The sequence below is a fragment of the Octodon degus genome, unplaced genomic scaffold (assembly GCF_000260255.1).
Source record: "Octodon degus isolate 3935 unplaced genomic scaffold, OctDeg1.0 scaffold00026, whole genome shotgun sequence".
NCBI lineage: Eukaryota > Metazoa > Chordata > Mammalia > Rodentia > Octodontidae > Octodon > Octodon degus.
In genome coordinates, this window is record NW_004524602.1 from 6497172 (window position 1) to 6517406 (window position 20235).

Consider the following 20235-nt stretch of genomic DNA (forward strand, 5'->3'; position numbering starts at 1 on the left):
AAAAAAAAAAAAAAAGGAAATGCAAAAATATTCATTAATCATCATTTTTAGAAAGAAAGGAGAAAATGTATAAACTTTGGTATCATCAGTGAACTATTTAAAACTATTGATAAAACTATTCATTTTATCATATGAATGGTTTGGCCCAGTTGTATCATGCAGCTTAAGTTCTGAGTGGCGATGTCACACCTCGGCATAGACCTTCCGTCATCTCCTTAGTTCTCTACTCTTGAGGAGGAACTTGGGGGCCAGGTATGCAGGGAGATTTGCTCCAGTCATGGAAGGGAGAGACTAAACACAGGGAAAACTCCAACGTGGATTATGCAGGGAAAGGAATTTTAAAAACCACCTATAATTATCTGTAGTGAGCTAGAATACATAATAGCTATGAATTAAGAAGATGCTTCTAAATGGGAATATTTTATGTCAGAAATAAAGCTGGGAAAATTCCCTGCAAGTATAGGAAAAGCGAAAAAGCTTGGCAAATGAAAGACTAAAAAGCACAGTAAGTGGTCTGAATGACAGTTGTTCGGGAAGAGAAGAGTGGGGTGGGGGAGAATCATTAGTAAAGGAACTTAAAAACCTTCCTAGAATTGAGAGAAAAGGCCTTTGTGTGTTGCAAGGCCCCACCATCGATGAAACCTACCATTACTGTCAAACTTGAAGTAAGTAGGGACAGAGAAGATCTACAAATGTCCCTACCACTCACCCAAAAAGTCAGGTCACATCAGAAATCAGAACAGCTTTGAATCTCTCTGCCATGAGATTGGGAAGGGGAAAGACGGTGGAGCAACGCCCACAAAATTTTGATGGAAAGAAATGTCACACTAGTGTTTGATAACCAGCCAAATGTCCGGTCAAAGGAGAAGGAAAAATAAGGATAATTTCAGACCCATGTGGCATGTTGGTGGTTTTACTAATGTGTAACAAGTTGTTGGCGCATGTTAAAGATTTCAGCAGCATGGGGTTATTCTGTTCACTTCCTGAAATGGTTTCACATGGTGGTTTTGGCCTCAGGTCCCTCCTTAGGTTGCAGCCCGGCAGTTGGCTGAGTTGTAGGATCTGAAGGGCCAAAGGGTCTGCTCCCAGGCTTGCTGATGTGACTGTTAAGGGTTTGTCATTGCTTGTCACAGGCTTACCAAAATACAGCTCATGCTCTAACAGCTTGGAGCACAAGAAAACAGTTTCAAAATACAGGAAAAAAAATGTATACACACACATGCGCACGCGCACACACACACACAGATATGTACCTTTTATGTAAGTATACAAGGGGAGTGGTATAAATGATCATTTTATTGTGCTCAAAATAATACTTAAATACTGAAGTATGCATATCTATATATAATATTTGACAATAAAAAAGCGATTAGGTGTGTGATAGTAAAGGACTGAACTATAACTGAGGCATGGCAGTTGGGGAGGAGGCAGCTGCAAACAGAATGAGCAACAGGTAGAGTTTGGAGAGTCTTTTGACTCAAAGAATCAAGTTCTCCCGCAACTAGAGAGACGAATGCACAACTCGTGCGGCAGACTCGGTCCTCAGAGACAAGGTTTTCTTCTCCCATCCTGGTCTCTAATCTTAAAGACACATGCTAGTCTTTTAAAAAGCTATTTGCCAAGCTCGTGCATATTAAAATCAGTTTTCAAGAATTAAAATACCTTTCTGCTTTTTAAATTTAGGAAGTAATGGTTGCTGATGATCTGGAAAGTGAGGTAAGACAACGAATTTCACTTGGAAACGCTAAGTACGCTTTGTAGATTGAGGAGCATATTGCAATCAAGGTTAAGTCCTGAATTGAGATAGAGACTGTGATTCTTTTTCTGGTTGTTGCTTGCAAGGAAACACAAAAATGGTGTCACTGTAAAGTTGTTTGAATGTTGTTTTCTATGAAACTTCTCATGAAAATGAGAAATTCTAAGCTATATAAAGAAAACGTATGAAAATAGGGATTATAAGGAATAGAAACGTGAATTTTTTATATTATTTGTATATATTATTTGTATAAGCATATAAATTAGCAACTCTACTAATAATTAAAATCCATCAGTTTGGGCCGGGGAGATGGCTCAGTGGAATAAGTGCTTCCCTGGCAAGCACAAGGGCCTGAGTTCAATCCCCAGTTCCACCAAAAAAAAAAAAAAAAAAAAAAAATCCATCAGTTTGGATAACTCATTAATTCTAGCTCTCAGAGTAATTTCCAACTCATTGTTAACCCTATTTCAAGCACAGGATGATTTTACTTTGTATGTATTCCTTTCCCTTTCAGAGAGAAAAGCTGAAGTCCCTTTTGGCAGCTAAAGAAAAGCAACATGAAGAAAGTTTAAGAACCATTGAGGCTCTGAAAAATAGATTTAAGTATTTAGAGGTATAGAAAACTTAAATTATTTCCAATAACTCATAGTGAGATTATGAAGGGCTTGGGGCCAGAGTTGAACTCTTAAGTCTGTTCTTCACAGTGTGACTGAAGTAGTTTATTGAAGTCTTTTCCCTCCGCACGGTGTTGTAAAGGTTCCCTGAGATCCTTGCAGTTGGCTAGCACGCAGCTGACAGTCCTGCCTCCGTTCCTTGTCCCTAACCTTCCTGTCTGTGTTCCTCCATTCGGAGCTTCCGATTGTGAGCATGGATCTGCAGTGGCCATGCTAGGGAGCACCATCTGAAGGGGGTGTGTCAGCGTTCTCTGGGGAGGGCCGTGTAGGTGTGGGTTACTCGGAACACCTTGGTGAGGGTTGTGTCCGAGGGCTCAGATATGCTTACCTTTGATTGAATCAATTGCAGTATTTCCAAGCCATATTTTTTTTAAACTTTTGTTAAAAGGCTATAGACATTAAAAAGTACCCATGTTAAAAGTGGGTAAGTTGTTGAATTCTCACAAGCTGAACTCACCCAGATCAGGGAGCAGGACCCCACCAGCACCCCACCATCTCCCAGACACCCTCTTTTTGTCACTACCTGCTCTCCCCACACAGTGTAGTTACTCTGACTTACAGTTGCATGGATTTATTTAGCAAGTCTATGTATGTGTGTCACTCGTCGCTGGGGAACACAGAAGGAAGTGCCTGAGTCATACTGAGGACTCTTAATTCCAAGGTTTATTCCTTTTGTACCTTTACAATATCTGAGGCTGGATAACCTACCAGAAAGCATTTCTCACTGTTGTGGTGGCTGGGAACCCCAAGTTCAGATGCTGGTGTTCTGCTGAGAGCCTTCTGGCCAAACCCTCCCAGGATGCAGGGGCAGAGTGCTGTGCTCTCACTTGGCAGAAGGCTAAAGGGCAAGGAGGGGCTCAGTGAGGTCCTGCTGCTCTCTGTGAGGGCACTGTTAGTCCTGGAGCACAGCCTTGGGGCTTACTTCTTCCTATCCCCCCAGGCGCCACCTCTCAGCGCCACCCCAGTGAGAAATCGGTTTTGGCACATTTTCAGGGATGGGCAGATGATAACAAGAATTAACTTTTCTTGTAAATAAAAATGGCAGTTGTGAAAAACAATGTAAGATAGGGATGAATTTTACAGGTGTAATGTTGCATGAACAAATCAGACATAAAGCCCACATAAGTCCCTAACTCTACACAGCTCCCAACAGCACATAAACCAGTCTGAGGAGTTTGGACCCCTTGGTGAAGCCTCTGGGGGTGTGTGTGTGTGTGTGTGTGTGTGTGTGTGTGTGTGTGTAGAAACTTCTGGGCTGCAGTGTACATTGTGTATGTGACTTGGGCTGGGTTGTGATCACACAAGACGGACAATGCAGAAAACATGCACTCTACTTGACTGCAGCTTAGTTATACCTTGGTACATTTTTTAAAATGAGAGCAAGAAGTGTTCTGTACTTATGGCAGCATTCTAAAAATTATTCAGAAAGACTTACATAAACTAAAGAACACTCCACTACAAATGTGAATGTCTTCTCACATTTGGAGGCTCCCTTTTTAAGGTCAACTGGAATGTACTGCTGCCAACATTGTCATGGTGCGGACCCCATGTTGGGGACAGACCCTGTCTGTGCACTGTACACACGTTGATAAATACAGTGGGCCCTGCGATAGGTGTCGTTGGCATCTGCACTTCATGTGCAGGGAGGCTGAGGAAGAGCGCTTCACCCAGGGAGGGTTCACAGCCTGAAGTCCAGAACCAGAAGTTGGGCCAGGCACCTGGCTTCGCGGTGCTCTTTGTGTTCTCACATAGTTTTTACCTTGGAATAGCTTATGTGAGAAAATACAAGTGTGTAGACAGGGCCTGGGATGTGTTTGTCAGCCTGACACCTGTAATTTGGGTATTTTTTGTATAGTGCTTCTTAGGATGTAGAAGCTTTTGTATATCCTAGGGACATGATGTTTTTCTGTAGCTTTTGACTAACTCAAATTTGTCAAATTTGTAACTTACTTTTTTTTTTTTGTGGTACTGGGGATTGAACTCAGGACCTTACACTTGCCAGGCAAGTACTTATTCTACGGAGCTATCTCCCCAGCCCCAAAATTTATAACTTCCAATAAGGTCATAATAAATTATAGAAAAGTAATAGCATAAAACTAGTATATATTTATTTTCTAAAAATTAGAAGGTACAGATAAACTAAAAGCAGAAAACAGCCACATGCCTATTATCCCAGCATTTGGGAGGCTGAGACAGGTTTGTCATGAGTTCGTGGCCAGCTTGGGCTACATAGTGAGTTCAAGGCCAGCCTGGGCTATGTAGCAAGACCCTGTCTTAGGGGGGGAAAGCCCTGTAATAGTACTGTTAGTGCCTAACCAGTGTCGTTTCCACCTTGTGTATTGCACCTCATTCTGCAGGTGGGGTCGTAGGCACTTGTAGGAGACACTTCCAGGTCCTCGTCTCAGTCCAAGAAGCCAATATTTGTAATTCCAAGTTATGTTATTGGAATCCCATCAAATGGATTCCAATCTACCACTTACAATGCAATCCACGGCGAAAATAAAGACACCAAATTATATCTTCAATCATCGGGGAGTCAAGGGGCTCTAAATCCTGTCATGAAGCCGGCTTTCTGGAACCAAGAGAGCGACCCAGGGCCTCACCCAGTTTTATTCAGTGGGGGAGTGGCTTGAGGATTGACTGAGAATTGTGGGAAAGAGACTACTATGAGCTGAGCTAGGTGGGCAGCCTAAATTTACCTCTGCGATATGCAGAGAGGATATGCAGAGAGAGTGATCTGCATTATAGAGTATCGAATGTTTTGGTAAGTCTGGTGCTTCAGCTTTGATGTAGTCTTTCAAGCCCCAGGAAGTCATGGCCTCTGCCTCCAGGCTCGATCCCAGCTGGCTGCGCAGAGCATTAGCTCTACCGTCCTGTCTCCACCCGGCTCACATTAAAGAGCAGCAGGTATAGGTGACCAGGAAAACACACACAGGCCACCTTCAAAGGCCTCAGCTAGACCAATATACATTGCTTAAGGCCAATTGAAGGATAAACAGAAGTCCTAGCCAGCTCTGTACATAACAGTACGAGGAAATAGGGCCAGGCTCAGTCAAAATGGAGATAGTCGCTCTCCTTTCAGGGAGAGCTGCTCAGGTGGTCCTCCACAGGCACTATGTCTGACAGTGCTTCTTGTTCTGTGGAATGGAGGCATGTTCCTCAGCACATACTGATTGCAAATGAATTTTCATACTCACAGTGGTTGTTTTCCTTCCGTAAAGAAATTATGGGACCTACTTTTTTTGTGATCCAGCATTTGTGAACATTAAAGATGGCTTGGATAGCAACTGTGATACCGTGTCACATGCTAGGGATGTAGCTTAGTAGTAGAGTTCCGTCTGTTCAATCTCAGGGACTACACACATGCACCGAACAATAACGACAACACCGAAAGCCTCCACAGCTGCCAAGAGTCTTAGTACTGAGGTATGTATAATCCTTCATGTGTCTGTATTTCCCTTATGTTTATAGGAAAAATACGGGGAAATACTGCTCTGTGAAAAGGAGGCTAATTTTATGTAGAATTCATATATTTGTTTTCATTTGAGAAACACAAGAAAGATAATCAATTACACTTTAAATCCTTGTGTGCACTGTGATCCTCCCAACACTCATGTATATAAGACTATTTCATAAACTACCGAAAGTTCTAGTACTGAATATTACATGGAACCAAGAGCTTAACGATGCTTATGGGTATTTTCCTATATGCTCAGAGTGCTGGGATTTAATGGAGGTGGCAGTAACCTAGTTACAAAACTCTCTAGACTGCTTTATCCAGGTCACCTATGAGGTATGAGCTACACCCACATACCCTTATAGATGAGATTCTTGTGTTCTTGCTTGGAGAGAAGAGCTGTGCACACATATTTTAGCTGTGATCATCCAGATTGTCTCTGTTATTCTTTTACTAACTGATTTGTTGACAGATTTATTACTGTTTGTTAACTTTTGTCTCAATTTCATTTCCTGCACTCTGCCTCCTTTTGCCTTCAGAAGTAGTCAGAGCTCTGTAAATTCTGAAAGACGGGGTTATGCTAATATGTGTGGTCAGTAAGAAGGGGCTTCTGCTGCCAACAGCGGCAGAATAGAATGAGTCCTCAGTGGGCATGTGGAACAGAGCAGCAGCAAACACTAGGTGCGCAGAGTGACTTCAGTTCTTTGGAGGCGCACTTACCTTTTCTGTAGTGTAATAAAGACTTACCTTGAAACACTTGGTAGCTTTTATTAAAATGCTTAGTACAGTAGTTCGCCATGATCTCTCTGATTGTTGCTAGTGCAGTGTCTTTTGTCGATTTAAGTAGAACAATGCTCATAGAAACAAGGGGTGTCAGAAAGGTAGTTTTGGGGCCGGGGAGATGGCACAGGGGAATAAGTGCTTCCCTGGCAAGCGCAAGGGCCTGAGTTCAATCCCGGGTTCCGCCAAAAAAAAAAAGAAGGTACTTTAATGACTGGACCATTTAGAGGTAAAGCAGATACATCATTTTACAAAATGAAGCAGCATTCACCTAAAATGTCTTAATGTATGCTTCTGGTTTCAGAGTGACCATTTGGGACCAGGAAGTCACTTCAGTAACCGTAAGTACAAAAGTGTGGATTATCATTATGGGGCACCCAGTTGAAGCAAGAAGGAATGTTTCTGCCTGTTTACCTGGCCACCTGTGATTCTGGTGCCGCTACTTATGTACCTCAACAGATGGAGCTAGAGGGAGGTTCTGAGGAACACCATGGCCCTAGTGTAAAATGCCCTAGGCCCTCTGGCCTTGATTTTTTTTGTAGCCATATATAATTTAAAATTATAAAGTATAACAGTTACCAAATTGACCTTGTTGATTAGTATACATTCATATGATAATTAGGGTTTGTTTTTTATAGAAAGTTTTCTGATTTTGAGAAATCAATCTCAGTGCTGGTAAGCATTTTGTAACTTATAGTTGTAAGTTCCATAAACAGTTGTTTTTTATTTTAGGACCATACGTGAGTAGTCTTTACTTTTGTTTATTCTCTAATTTTATATAAGAATCTGGGGTTTTTGTTTCTTAGTTGAGTATTAAACTATACTCTAGCTAAGTATATCAGTAGTATTTATCCTATAAATTTCAAAGAAGCATTTTTATTTTGATTGTATATTGTATAATAACTATGTAACCTCTGTAACCTAACCAATTTAATATCTTATTGTTCACTAAGCTACAGATACTTCTCTTATATTTATAGAAACAGGAAAAATGTGGTTATTTTAGATCCATATTTAGCCCAAGAATAATTTTATGTTGTACCTCCTGCTTTTAATTGGATTGTAAAGGAAAGGAAATAAAAAGCGAGTTACTAGTTACCCTAAGCCGGTGTGGATATCGAAGTTAAGATGTGATGTGTTTGGACTTTGTAGGAAAAGAAGATGTGCTCAAACAAAGTCAGATGTATATGATGGAATCACAGGTAATGCTTGTTGAATTTTTAAAAATATTTTAAATTTGTTTTTATGAAGAGAGGAAACAGTATTGCATAATTATTAAGCACAGATACACAGTAACGTTTTCTTTCCGAGCGTCTTGTTCTCTGGAGCTTACTAAGAGCAGGCATTGCTGTCCTGGTGAGCGGTGGCATCTGATAGCAGTGGCTTTGTTAGGAAGCCTCTCTTCTTCCCAGTGATTGCATCTCTTCCTGTCTGCCCATGTAGAGGGGAAGATAGGCTCAAATACTTACAAGCTGCCTGGCTTGGGCATACAACTGTATTTTTCCTTTTGCAATTACATGTATATTCTATATTTTAGGAATTCACATCAAAGTAAAGTTCTAAGGGATGTTATCTGATTTTCTTACCTATTCGTCTGTTCCCGAGTTTTAATTTTCAGTAGATACAAGGTTTGCATTTCTGGCGTCGTCTGCACTTGCAGAACTGGTACGCACTTGGATCCTAGAGGCTCACTTGCGTACTGACCTCTGCAGGCAGAACAGGGAGGCCGGGACAAGGTGTTGGATGCCTCTGCAATGTGAGAACGCCGAGATTCTAAGTAGAGACAAGGGTTTCAACCACCCTCGAAGATTAGATAAATATTTGATTGTAGAAAAATAATGAACATGGAAATTGTGAAGCTGTGTGTAATTTCTTCGCAAGTTATAGCAGCCTTAAACTGAAAATAATTGATAAATTGAATAAGAATATGGAAGGAAGCCAAGGCTACCACATCGCTCCATGTTGTCATGTTTTGCTTGATTCAGAGGAAGGCAGTTTGCATTGAACCTAATAACCCTAAAACTTGTCCATTGAAATCATAGGATGTCCTCCTGGCATAGTGCTTTTATCAATGAATCCATACTTACAAAGAAAGAGTTCTTATTGTAATAAGCCCAGTGGGACAGTAAAGAGCTAAATTTAGTCTTTTTTGATTGTGTGTTCTGATACTTGAACTGTTTCATTCAAAAGTTTGATTATACTTCTCGGGACTTTTTTGAGTCAGCATTTAATAGATTGAGCGAAGTACTGTATTAATCCAGATTTGTACTAAGATTGTGTGTTAAATTCTATCCTAACAGAAGAGAATTTGCTTCTCTTTTTGAGAGCTGACATTCTCTTAATAACTATTATACTAGCTGGGGTTTATTTGGGTAGTATTTTTAATATTTAAAAAACATTGTATTGGAGTTAATAGTGAAGATATTCAGAAGTCATATATTTTATTAGAACTTTAGTAATATTAAATAATTTAGTAATATTACATATTTTAAATTATAGTGGTTCATATTTTAAATTTCAGTGCTTATTTTTATTCAAGAGTTCTGAGAGCTTGCTTTAGAATTTTTATTCTAAGTACATTATATGCTATACCATAGAAATGGTAAATATATTTTGATGAGGTTGATACTCTTTTTGCGGGGGTGGGGGGGTGGGATATGGGACTTAAACTCAGGACCAAGGGCTTGCCAGGCAGGCGCTGTGCCACTGAGCTAAATTCCCAGCAAGGTTGAATCAGTCAGTCAGTCAGTCAGTCTGTCTGTCTGTCTGTCTGTCTGTCTCTCTCTCTCTCTCTCTGTTTTGTATTTTAGGGAAGGGTCTGCAGGGTGTTCAGGGTCTCACTACTGGATGGGACTCGTAGTAATCCACCTGTTTACAGCCTCCCAAGAGGTGGGATCACAGGTGCGTGCCACCATGCCATCTCAGCACTCCCCAGGGGCGGGGCAAGCATGGCAGGCCTGGGGATCGAACCCCCAATCCACTGAGCTATTTGGCCAGCCCTAAGGTTGATACTCCTGTGTTACGGGTAGATAGTATCAAGAGGACAGAGAGAAAGTGAGTCCAGATGCCACAGCTACTTTTCTTTTTTCTGCTAGAAATACACTTAAGTGAATAGATCTCAAAAAGTTAAGAAACTTGGGGGCTGGGGGGATGGTTCAGTGGAATAAGCGCTTCTCTGGGAAGCGCAATGGTCTGAGTTCAATCCCCGGTTCCACCAAAAAAAAAAAAAGTTAAGAAACTTAAACCTAGATTGGTTTTTCTTGCTATATAAATCAGAATTATGGTTATTCTGTTTTTCCAGTTGGCCAACACTGGACTTCTTTGAGTTCTGGTGAGGGAGAAACTTTATCTAAATTTGGCTAAGAGTGAATGTCCTCTTTAGGCATTGGTGATTGCTATCATTTTTTTCCTTTTCAGTGCACTTCTCCTGGAATGCCAGCCCATATGCAGAGCAGGTCTATGTTAAGACCCCTGGAGGTATCACTACCCAATCAAACCTCACACTCAGAAAATGAGATTTTAAAGAAAGAGCTAGAAGCAATGCGAACTTTCTGTGACTCAGCAAAGCAGGACCGGCTCAAGCTCCAAAATGAGCTAGCTCACAAGGTGGCAGAGTGCAAAGCTTTAGCCTTGGAGTGCGAAAGAGTCAAGGAGGACTCCGATGAGCAGATAAAGCAGTTGGAAGATGCCCTAAAAGACGTGCAGAAGCGGATGTATGAATCAGAAGGCAAAGTGAAGCAAATGCAGACGCACTTTCTTGCCCTGAAGGAGCACCTGACAAGCGAAGCGGCCACAGGGAACCACAGAGTCATGGAGGAACTGAAGGACCAGTTGAAAGACATGAAAGTCAAATATGAAGGCGCCTCAGCAGAAGTGGGAAAATTAAGAAACCAAATCAAACAAAATGAGATGTTAGTGGAAGAGTTTAAGAGGGATGCAGGCAGGCTGGTAGAAGAAAATAAGCGACTGCAGAAGGAGTTCAGTATGTGTGAAATGGAGCGGGACAAGAAAGGAAGGAGAGTCATGGAGGTGGAAGGGCAGCTAAAAGAATTGTCGGGCAAGGCGGCCCTCTCCATCCCAACAGAAAAATTTGAGAACATGAAGAGCTTATTATCAAATGAAGTGAATGAGAAAGCAAAAAAGCTTGTAGAAATGGAAAGAGAACATGAGCGATCGCTCAGTGAAGCTCGCCAGTTAAAGAGGGAACTGGAGGCCGTCAGGGCCAAGCTCGCCCAGCAAGTCAGCCCAGAGGAGCACGAGCAGCTGAGGGGCAGGCTGGAGCAGAAGTCAGGGGAGCTGGGCAGGAAGGTGGCTGAGCTCACGCTGAGAAACCAGACCCTCCAAAAGGAGACTGAGAAGCTTCAGGTGGACAACAGGCTCCTCGGCCAGCAAGTGCAGAGCCTCACCGTGGAGATGAAAAATCACTACGTTCCTTTAAAAGTCAACGAAGAAATGAAAAAGTCACATGATGTTAATATTGATGACTTGAATAAAAAGCTTTCCGAGGCAACACAGAAATATACAGAAAAGAAATTTGAAGTGGAGAAATTATTGATGGAAAATGACAGGTTGAGTAAGAACGTTAATCACCTGGAAACTGTGTTTATTCCTCCCGAGAAACATGAAAAAGAGATAACGGCCCTGAAATTCAATATTGTTGAACTTAAAAAACAGCTATCTGAACTTAATAAAAAATGTGGTGAAGATCAAGAGAAAATTCATGCGCTCACATTTGAAAACACCAATTTGAAAAAGACTCTGAGTAACCAGTATGTGCCCACTAAAACGCATGAAGAGATTAAAACTGCGCTAAGCAGCACATTAGATAAGACTAACAGAGAACTGTCTGATGCAAAGAAGAGATTTGAAGACATAAACCAGGAATGTGTTAAAATAAAAGACGAGAACGAAATATTAAAGAGAAGGCTGGAGACCACTCAGAGTCAGATCAGGGCCAAGTACATCACCCTGGAGGAGCACGAGGGGAAGACGAGCGCCCTGAGTCAGAGGCTGGCGGAGCTGCAGGAGGCCAGCGCTGCCGCTGTGGCCGACCATCGCCGGGACCAGGAGGAGATTGCGTCCCTTCACGCTGAAATCAAAGCCCAGAAGAAGGAACTTGACACGATCCATGAGTGCATCAAACTCAAATACGCTCCTATTATCAGCTTTGAGGAGTGTGAGCGGAAATTCAAAGCAACCGAGAAGGAGCTAAAAGAAAAGCTGTCAGAGCAGACACAGAAGTGCAGCATCAGAGAAGAAGAAGCCAAGAAAAGCAAGCAGGAGAGTGACAAGTTAAAGAGGGAGATCACTAACCTGCAGAAAGAGTTGAAGGATAAGGATGTCCTGTTGGAGAATGCCCAGGAAACAGAGAGAGTGCTGAGCAGAAAAGCAGAAGAGCTCAACAAGCAGATGAAAGATCTGGCACAGAAGTGCGCTGATGCGCAGGCTGAGAGAGAGAGGCTAGCAGAAGAAAAGGCCAGAGAGACCTCAGAGATCCTTGCAGCACAGAGTGTGCTGCAGAAACAGCACGTTCCACTGGAGCAGGTGGAGGCCCTGAAAGCAGCTCTAAATGGCACAATTGAGAACTTGAAGGAAGAGCTGAAGAACAAGCAGAGGAGCTGTGAGAGAGCACAGCAGACAGTGAGCCAGCTGCAGCAGCTGCTGGAGAATCAGAAGAACTCTTCTGTGCCCCTGGCGGAGCATCTGCAGGTCAAGGAGGCATTTGAGAAGGAGGTTGGTGTCATGAAGGCTAGCTTGAGGGAAAAGGAAGAAGAAAGTCAGAATAAAACCCAAGAAGTCTCCAAGCTTCAGACCGAAGTTCAGAATACTAAACAAGCACTAAAAAAATTAGAGACCAGAGAGGTAGTTGATTTGTCTAAATATAAAGCAACAAAAAAGGATTTAGAGACCCAGGTTTCCAACTTAAATGAAAAATTGGCCAATCTGAACAAAAAATATGATGAAGTATGCGAAGAGGTCTTGCATGCCAAAAAGAAGAATTTATCTACAAAAGATGAGAAAGAATCAATGCATTTCAGCATTGAGCAAGAAATCAAGGACCAGAAAGAACGATGCGATAAGTCCTTAACAACAATCACGGAGTTACAGAGGAGGATAGAAGAATCTGCTAAGCAAATTGAAGCAAAAGATAATAAGGTAGGCACAGAGTTGTGTGCATGGCTATTCCCGGAAACCCCAGAGGAGGGTGGCCGGAGCAGGGGAATAGGACTCCACCAGCAGACAGGCTTATGAAAGCATCGCTAGAGGGCCTCCTTTATACGACTGCTGGTGTGCAAAGATCTTCCGAATTGAAAAAACACAGGGTCGGGGAGGTGGCTCAGTGGAATAAGCGCTTCCCTGGCAAGTGCAAGGGCCTGAGTTCAGTCCCTGGTTCTGCCAAAAAAAAAAAAAAAAGACAGAAAAGAAAAAAAAATGGAGAGCAATTTCTCCATCTGTTCTTTCCCCTGGGATAGCCATGAATTGAAGAAAGATGGGGAGACTCAGGATTCACTTGGCCCATAACTGAGTAGTCAAAGACTAGTAGGTTCTGACATCAGAAGAATGGGGGTGGAGAGGAGGAAAAAGCCCATGTTCCCGTGCTGCAAAAAACCAGGCCAGTGGGAAGTGTCCATCCCTGATCTCGACACTTACTGGTCGCAGGGAACCAAGCAGTCTGTCCTTCATTCTTTTGGTACGATTTACAGAATAGGTACTCAGCAATATTTTTGAAATCGGTAGTCACACAGCTTATGCTATGGAAATGAGACTGCGGTTTCATCCATTGGGATAATGACTTAGACTTTGTTTCTTTCAGAACCAAAAAAGAGGGAATAGACCAGGTTTGTAGGGTGGTGATGATAAAGTTGAGATAAATAAGTGAAAATGCTGAATGTAGTGCCTGGCATTTAATTAGGTACCAAATAAACATGATGGTGCCACCAGCAGAGGGAACTTTCTGTTAAATGCCTCGTGCTGGGTGCTGGGACCACAGCAGTGATAAAAACAGGTTCAGACCCAGCCCTCCTCAGCAGAGAGGTACAAATGCTGACGCCTGGCCCAGCCTCGCAGTCCTCTCACTTTGATTGGAAGGTCTGGAAGAATATACCACATAAGTGTGCCAGCTAGTTATTAATATGTAGCCATTGAAATGTGCTCCGTATGAGACATATAATTATGTTTGTATTTGATTTTCTTAACTCTGAAAGATTTACCCCCTTTAAACAATAAGCAAATTAAAGGCTCAGAAAAGGGAAGAAAATTAGCCAGTTTCATACAAGCCACATCTGTCTGATTTCAAAGCCTCTGCTTTTTTTTCCTAAACAAGCTTCCTATTTTTTTTTTTCCTCTCAGTACAACAAAACAGTCTTAAGTACTACAACCCTGAGAGGGACGAGGCATGTACATGAATTCTAGATGCACACTGTTCTAGAACGTGTCCCCTCCCCCCCTGTGTCCCATGCCTTGCCTGGAAGATAGCTTGTGTACATTTACAGAGCCATACAAATTATTTAAGAATAGGAAGACTGAAGTTATGCTCAAATCAAGGGATGCTTATATTCTTCATTTGATATTCTGTTTGTAAGAAATTTACTGAAAGGAATTTAACTAAAGAAATGAAGCAAGTTTATTGTTGGTAAGAAGTTGACCATACCCATACCTCCAGTTTCTGGTATATAAAGATGAAGTTTGTGTTTCAAATAAGAAATAATTTCTATGCAAGTATGCTCATTATAAATGAATAATATGTGCTTTTCCTGTGATTTTTTTTTTTTTTTCCTTTCAAAAGATAACGGAGCTGCTCAGTGATGTAGACAGGCTAAAGCAGGCACTCAATGGATTGTCCCAGCTCACATACACCAGCAGCAGCCCCGCCAAGAGGCAGAGCCAGCTGGTGGACGCCCTGCAGCACCAAGTGAAGGCCTTGCAGCAGCAGCTGGCTGTGAGTATGAGACGCCCGAGGCCTCGTGCACAGGGGCCGGGCCGCCCTGGGGAGTGCGTGCAGCTCATTTGGAAGCCAGTTGATTTGCAGCTCTGTTCAGATCCAAGAATGTAAACAGTTTTGCAGATGCTTATGTCTCGGAAGCATGTCAGAGCCTTAGAGTAGTGCTCAGACGACAAGACGGGCACCTTTGCAGTCGTGCAAATCACGTGTTGTTAGCGTCTGGGCAAGACCACGGCAGGAGCTGTGACCTGAAGCAGCAGTGTCCTGTGACCTGGGATGAGTGGCGTTGCTTTCGCCGTGAATGCTGACACATTCCTAGCAGAGTGCACACTGCTTCCTCTTACAGAATCCACATGTGGTAGGGTCAGGCGATCTGTCCCAAGAAGAAGGGCGGGAGCTACTTAACGATGGCAGTGTCAGTGTCTCGCAGGGTCAGGGCTCAGGATGGGATTGTCACAGCCATGCGTGTGTGGGGATGGTGCTGCTATTCTGATCTGTGCATCTGTCTTCGTTTCTAGGATGCTGACAGACAGCACCAAGAAGTGATTGCGATTTACCGGACACACCTTCTTAGTGCTGCACAGGTAAAGATCTGTGGCTCTTTGGAAAGGCTGTTGTTTTAGAAGAGAACACTGTACTTTTTTATCTTAAATTTATGTGTGAGTACTTGATATTAACGTAGCTGTAACCCTATAGCCTAGCTTGTGGCACATGCCCGTAACGCTGGCACTTGTGAGGCTGAGGCAAGAGGATCACTGTGAGTTTGAGGCCAGCCTGGGCTACATAGCGAGACCCTGTCTTGCAAAAAACCAAACAAAGAAAATAAATAAATAAATAAATAAATAAATAAATAAATAAAATAAAGTAGCTATATCCCATATGCTTATTTAAAAATAATTGTGTTTCTTTTAATCATGGCTTGCATATTTCCCAGAAAAATTTACAAAGCTATGTGGCAACACAACATCTTAAATTTAGTGTTGTCTCCATCTGCTTGTCACTCATTCTTTAGACAGTTTGGCAACACGCGATGGCAGCACGTTTTCGTGGTGCTGCTGGCTAGCGCTGACGCCTTGACACCCAGCAGGGCTGTCAGCTGCAGGGGAGTGGCGAGGACTTCATGCATGTCTTGGTGGCAGAGGCACTGCTTTGAAATACGGAAGATACTAGCAAAGTCTGAAAGTGGCAAGCAGGCTGTGCATAGAATTGTAATAATTAGAGAGAAATTGGTCTGTTAAAAGATAATTGGTAATGTCTGCTGAGCCTTAAACTTAGTGAAACATAAGATTAGAGATTTCCTTCTTTAACAGTGATAATGCTGCTTTTATAAAAACAGGCTGAGAAAACATTCAACTTACATATTCTTGGCGTCTGTAAAGTCATGTGAGCAACATCTCCAAAATTCTCAGAATAGTTTTTTGGGGAAGATTCGAATGTTAAAATGACAAGGGAGAGAGAATAATAGGAATTATTTGGACTTGAAGTGTTGTGGGCCTTGTTGTTAAAACAAAAAAAGAGATGAGTGTTGAGCGGACAAAGAAACCATTTTTAAAAGAGAATAAGATAAAATAAAACATGGTATCAGTTTTCTGGGGGATAGCTGGGAATTGAACATAGGGCATTGCCTTCCTATGCTCTGCCGCTGAGCTCCATCCCCAGGCTTAAACATTATTTTACATTTTGAGGAACGATCTCACTAACTTGCCTAGGCTGGCCTTAAACTGGTGAACCTCCTCTTTCAGGCTCCCAGGTAGCTGGGATTATGGGCATGAACTACTAGATCAATTTTTTTTTTTTTTAAATGAAGAAATGATGAAGGGCTGGCCAGATAGCTCAGGGAACTAAAGTGCCTGCTTTGGCAGAGCGCAGTGGCCGGGGTTCAGTCCCCAGCGTGCTGTGCTGGCCCCACCCCTGGGGCACACTGAGATGGTGATTGAGACTGGGCGTGGTGGTGAGCGCCTGTAATCCCAGTGCTTGGGAGGCTGAAAACAGGATCACTACAAGTCCGATCTATGTAGTGAGACCCTGTACGCTCTGTAGACCCTGTCCTAAATTCATTTAAAAAAAAAAAAAAAAAAAAAGATGGCATGGTAGCTACTGAAAAGAATAGTGTGAGTAGGTAGAAGATAGGCTGGGATTTGAAAGTTTATTGTAGTTACTAAAGAAAACTATAGACAAAAACCAGGATAGGTTGTTAAGGGCAAATAGTAGAAAAGAATAGAAAATCTATAGTATTAACAGAATGAAAAACACTAGTATTGGCCAGGAGGACGAGCTCGCTCTCACTGAACGATGCAACAAATGAATAACCTTTGTACTTGACATAGCACATACTTTTAGAATTTGAAATTGTTTGCTACTCAATCCTAATGAAACATAGCAAAAGCAGTTGGCATCTGAAATAGTCTTGCCTTCTGGCATCCTGAAGTTAACTAAGAATTCAGTTTAGTCAACTATAGCTAATGGTTGAAATTTAAATGTCCTGCTGTTATAAAAACAGATTTTTGGAAGTAAAACTTTATATTAATAGAAATGTTGTGCTGAAACCTATGCAAGTGCTCCAGCAGAAAGGAAGAAGAACGAGTGGGGAGAATGCAAACCCCCAGCACTAGCAGACACTTCAACTTTTGCCACTTTTAAAAATTGAAGGTGTTTCATTTGGATGCACTGAAATGTAAATGGCTGAAATGCGATAAAAAGCTGCTCAGCCTAGTCAGTAATGGGGGACATACAATTGGACAAGAGGTGCCATCATTTACTTACAGGATTGGCATATACTGAACAAGATGACAGTCCATTGTGCTGGCTGGTGTGTGTGTGAAGGGTGTGTTTATACCTTGTTGGATGAGAGTGGAAATGTTATAATCTCTATAGAAGGACATTTTGTAGTGTTTTACAGAATTAAAAATCGGGACTGCTTTTCATCCAGCAATTTCTTCTCTAGGTTATCTGTCCCATAATGATTTGAAATATCATACATTATTAGGGGAACAGGCAAAGAAGGTAAAATATCCATATAATGGACTATTATACAAAAGTTATATAATTATGTAACTCTAGGGAAGGGTTACTATAAAACTAAAAAAGCAGATTACAAGGCAATACATATTACATGATCCTATTTCTATAGAAACTGTGAATGTGGGGATTTTTTCCTCAGTTACTTTCTAATTAAAAGCAAAGAAAATTCCAATAACAGCAGCAACAACATTCATTCGGTTTGCTTTGTTCTTTATGGTTTCTGGTCCCTAATCATCAGAGCCATGCTGGAGGGTGGGAAGGAAGAAGAGAGAGCCCAAGAGGGAGTGGGCTTGTACACTGGTTTTCTGGCACCCACCACTTGCTGATTGGCTTGCTTTCTTTTCCTGCGAGAGCTATACTCCCTGTTCCAGTTCCTCCCTGTAGAATACCACCCTGATATCGAGGGTTTTGAATCATAAGCAGTTGGGCCCCAGGATAAGGACTTCCTTTGTCTTTTGAGTTCTTCTGTAAGTAAAGCTGATGTGAGCTGTTTCTTCTCTTTGTTCCTTCTCCCCAGGGTCACATGGATGAAGATGTCCAGGCAGCCTTACTGCAGATCATACAGATGCGGCAGGGGCTGGTGTGCTGACGTCAGCTCCGCCCTGCTCACCTGCTCTGTCCTGCTGGTGCTGAGCATTCGTTTGCGACTCTGCCACTTCCGGGCCTTACTCTGCTAGTATAATTAAAATAAAATATATTTTGTTCCATTAATAGTTTTTTTTCCAATTAGATGAGTGTGTTACTGAGTTTTTCAGTATCAGTTCAAATCTTATGTTATTCTATACATGTTGATTTTATAGCTAGGGAAATCAACTAACACCTTGCTTTGGATTGACTACATGTTTTTAAACCTTTGAGTCCCTAATAAAACATGCCATCTGAGTGGGTCTATGCAAGGAAGGGTCAGGCTGTAATACCTTCCTTAATGGTTTATTTCAGAAAAATTAATTGAGTTCGCGGCCATGTTTAAGTGGATCGGAAGACCTTTCCAGTCCTCGGCTGATCCTTGTGCCTAATGTAGTTCCAAGGAATGTGTTAGGACTTGGCTGGCCAAGTTGTATCCTTATCTGGGGAACTTAATGCGTGCCTTTGACTTCTTACAAAGGTGCGAGTGTGTGTTCTACTTACACTAATAATTTCTATGCCTTGTAAAGTAGATTCTTTTCATCCGTGCATCGCAGTGCTAAATTGCATTTAGGCTAAAAGCAGGCAGGGATGAAATATTTCAGGAATTTATAATGAGATTGCCTCATTATCTCTACAACAGTATCTTAATTTTTTACTTTGTGGTGACTTTTCTTGCCACAGTGTTTAGAGAACAATGATAAATGATATGCTAGATTTTTTAAAGTGTCAAACTTGAGAAATGACTGACATTTGCTACTATTGTAAATCAAGTTCTCACTATACCTGTATCTTTGAAATGTTTCATACTTATTTATAGGAAAGTTATACTAATGAGATTAATAATGTAAAATGCATTTTTCCTGCAAAAGTAGCATTAGAGAATCGATTTTTGAAAACAGATCTTGAGGTTTTCAACAGAAGTGCAATAATACAGTAAATTACAAGAGTATGTAGATAGCAAGATGATACAAAATTGGACATGTTTATAGTACTCTAATGGAATCAATTGTTTTTCTTAACTTCATCTCATTAAGGAAAGTTTATGTCTTGTTACTTTTACTAATATTTTGTTTACTATTCAAACTGAAAATTACTGATTTGTTAGGAATAACTGAACAAATGGATCATTTCAGCTTAATTTTCTTAAATTACAAAATGTGCCTTAACAATCTCTTTAAAAGCATCCAAAACCAGGTTTTTAAATCCCATATTTGTATAATAGGGGAAAAGAAACATCAAAATACTTTTTCACACCAAAGAATAAGCCAACCTGTTTTCTCATTGTACAAACAATATTGAAAATGCAGAACTGGACTCATTTTTAGCAAGGGAAAGATACATACAGTTTATATAAGCAGTAGCCGATTTTTAAGTAATTGTTTTTACTGTGAGTTTCTGGTCACCTGCTGAAGCTCAACAGTGGAGCAGATTCTAGACTGAGCACTCATATTAAGTGTTGTGTTTTCCGTAATAAGATGGAAAAGGAACCTTATGTGTGTTTTATTTTTTTTTCAACCATCAATAAAACGTTTTCTGTAGAATATTGTCTTGAACATCCTTGTAAAACATATGTTAAGCTAGGCCATTTCCTGTCTTGGAAAATTTGGAGTAGAAAATGATGGGGTCTGAAGTACAGACAGTAATAACATTCTTAGTTAACTATCTAGAACTCCTTGTAATACCATTGTCTCACCCACTTGCCTTTTCGTATCAAAGGCAGAGATTTCATCTACAGTGCTGGTGATTACAGCTATTTAGTTAGTAAACAAGCGGAGCCCACATAATGGACACTGCCTGTCTCTTTCAGTCTTCGTCTTTCTTTCTTTCTTTCTTTTTTTTTTTTTTGCGGACCCGGGAATTAAACTCAGGCCTTTGCACTTGCCAGAGAAGTGCTTATTCCACTGAGCCACCTCCCCGGCCCTCTTTCAGTCTTGTGTGCAGGAGGAGTGGGAGATCTAGTCTTAGGGCCAAGGGAGAA

At 41.5% G+C, this 20235-nt stretch overlaps 1 protein-coding gene across 1 annotated transcript in view; it reads left to right on the top strand.

Annotated features, from left to right (window-relative positions):
* Window positions 1-19798, top strand: part of Uaca (uveal autoantigen with coiled-coil domains and ankyrin repeats) — a 43112-nt gene extending 23314 nt beyond the window's left edge. Inside the window, exons 12-19 of the mRNA XM_023712635.1 lie at window positions 1684-1716; window positions 2271-2369; window positions 6972-7008; window positions 7820-7869; window positions 10085-12823; window positions 14454-14606; window positions 15128-15193; window positions 18148-19798. Of these exons, the coding sequence (XP_023568403.1) occupies window positions 1684-1716; window positions 2271-2369; window positions 6972-7008; window positions 7820-7869; window positions 10085-12823; window positions 14454-14606; window positions 15128-15193; window positions 18148-18219 (3249 nt within the window). The 3' untranslated portion in view covers window positions 18220-19798. The remainder of the gene's footprint in view (window positions 1-1683; window positions 1717-2270; window positions 2370-6971; window positions 7009-7819; window positions 7870-10084; window positions 12824-14453; window positions 14607-15127; window positions 15194-18147) is intronic.
* The last annotated feature ends 437 nt before the right edge of the window (window positions 19799-20235 follow it).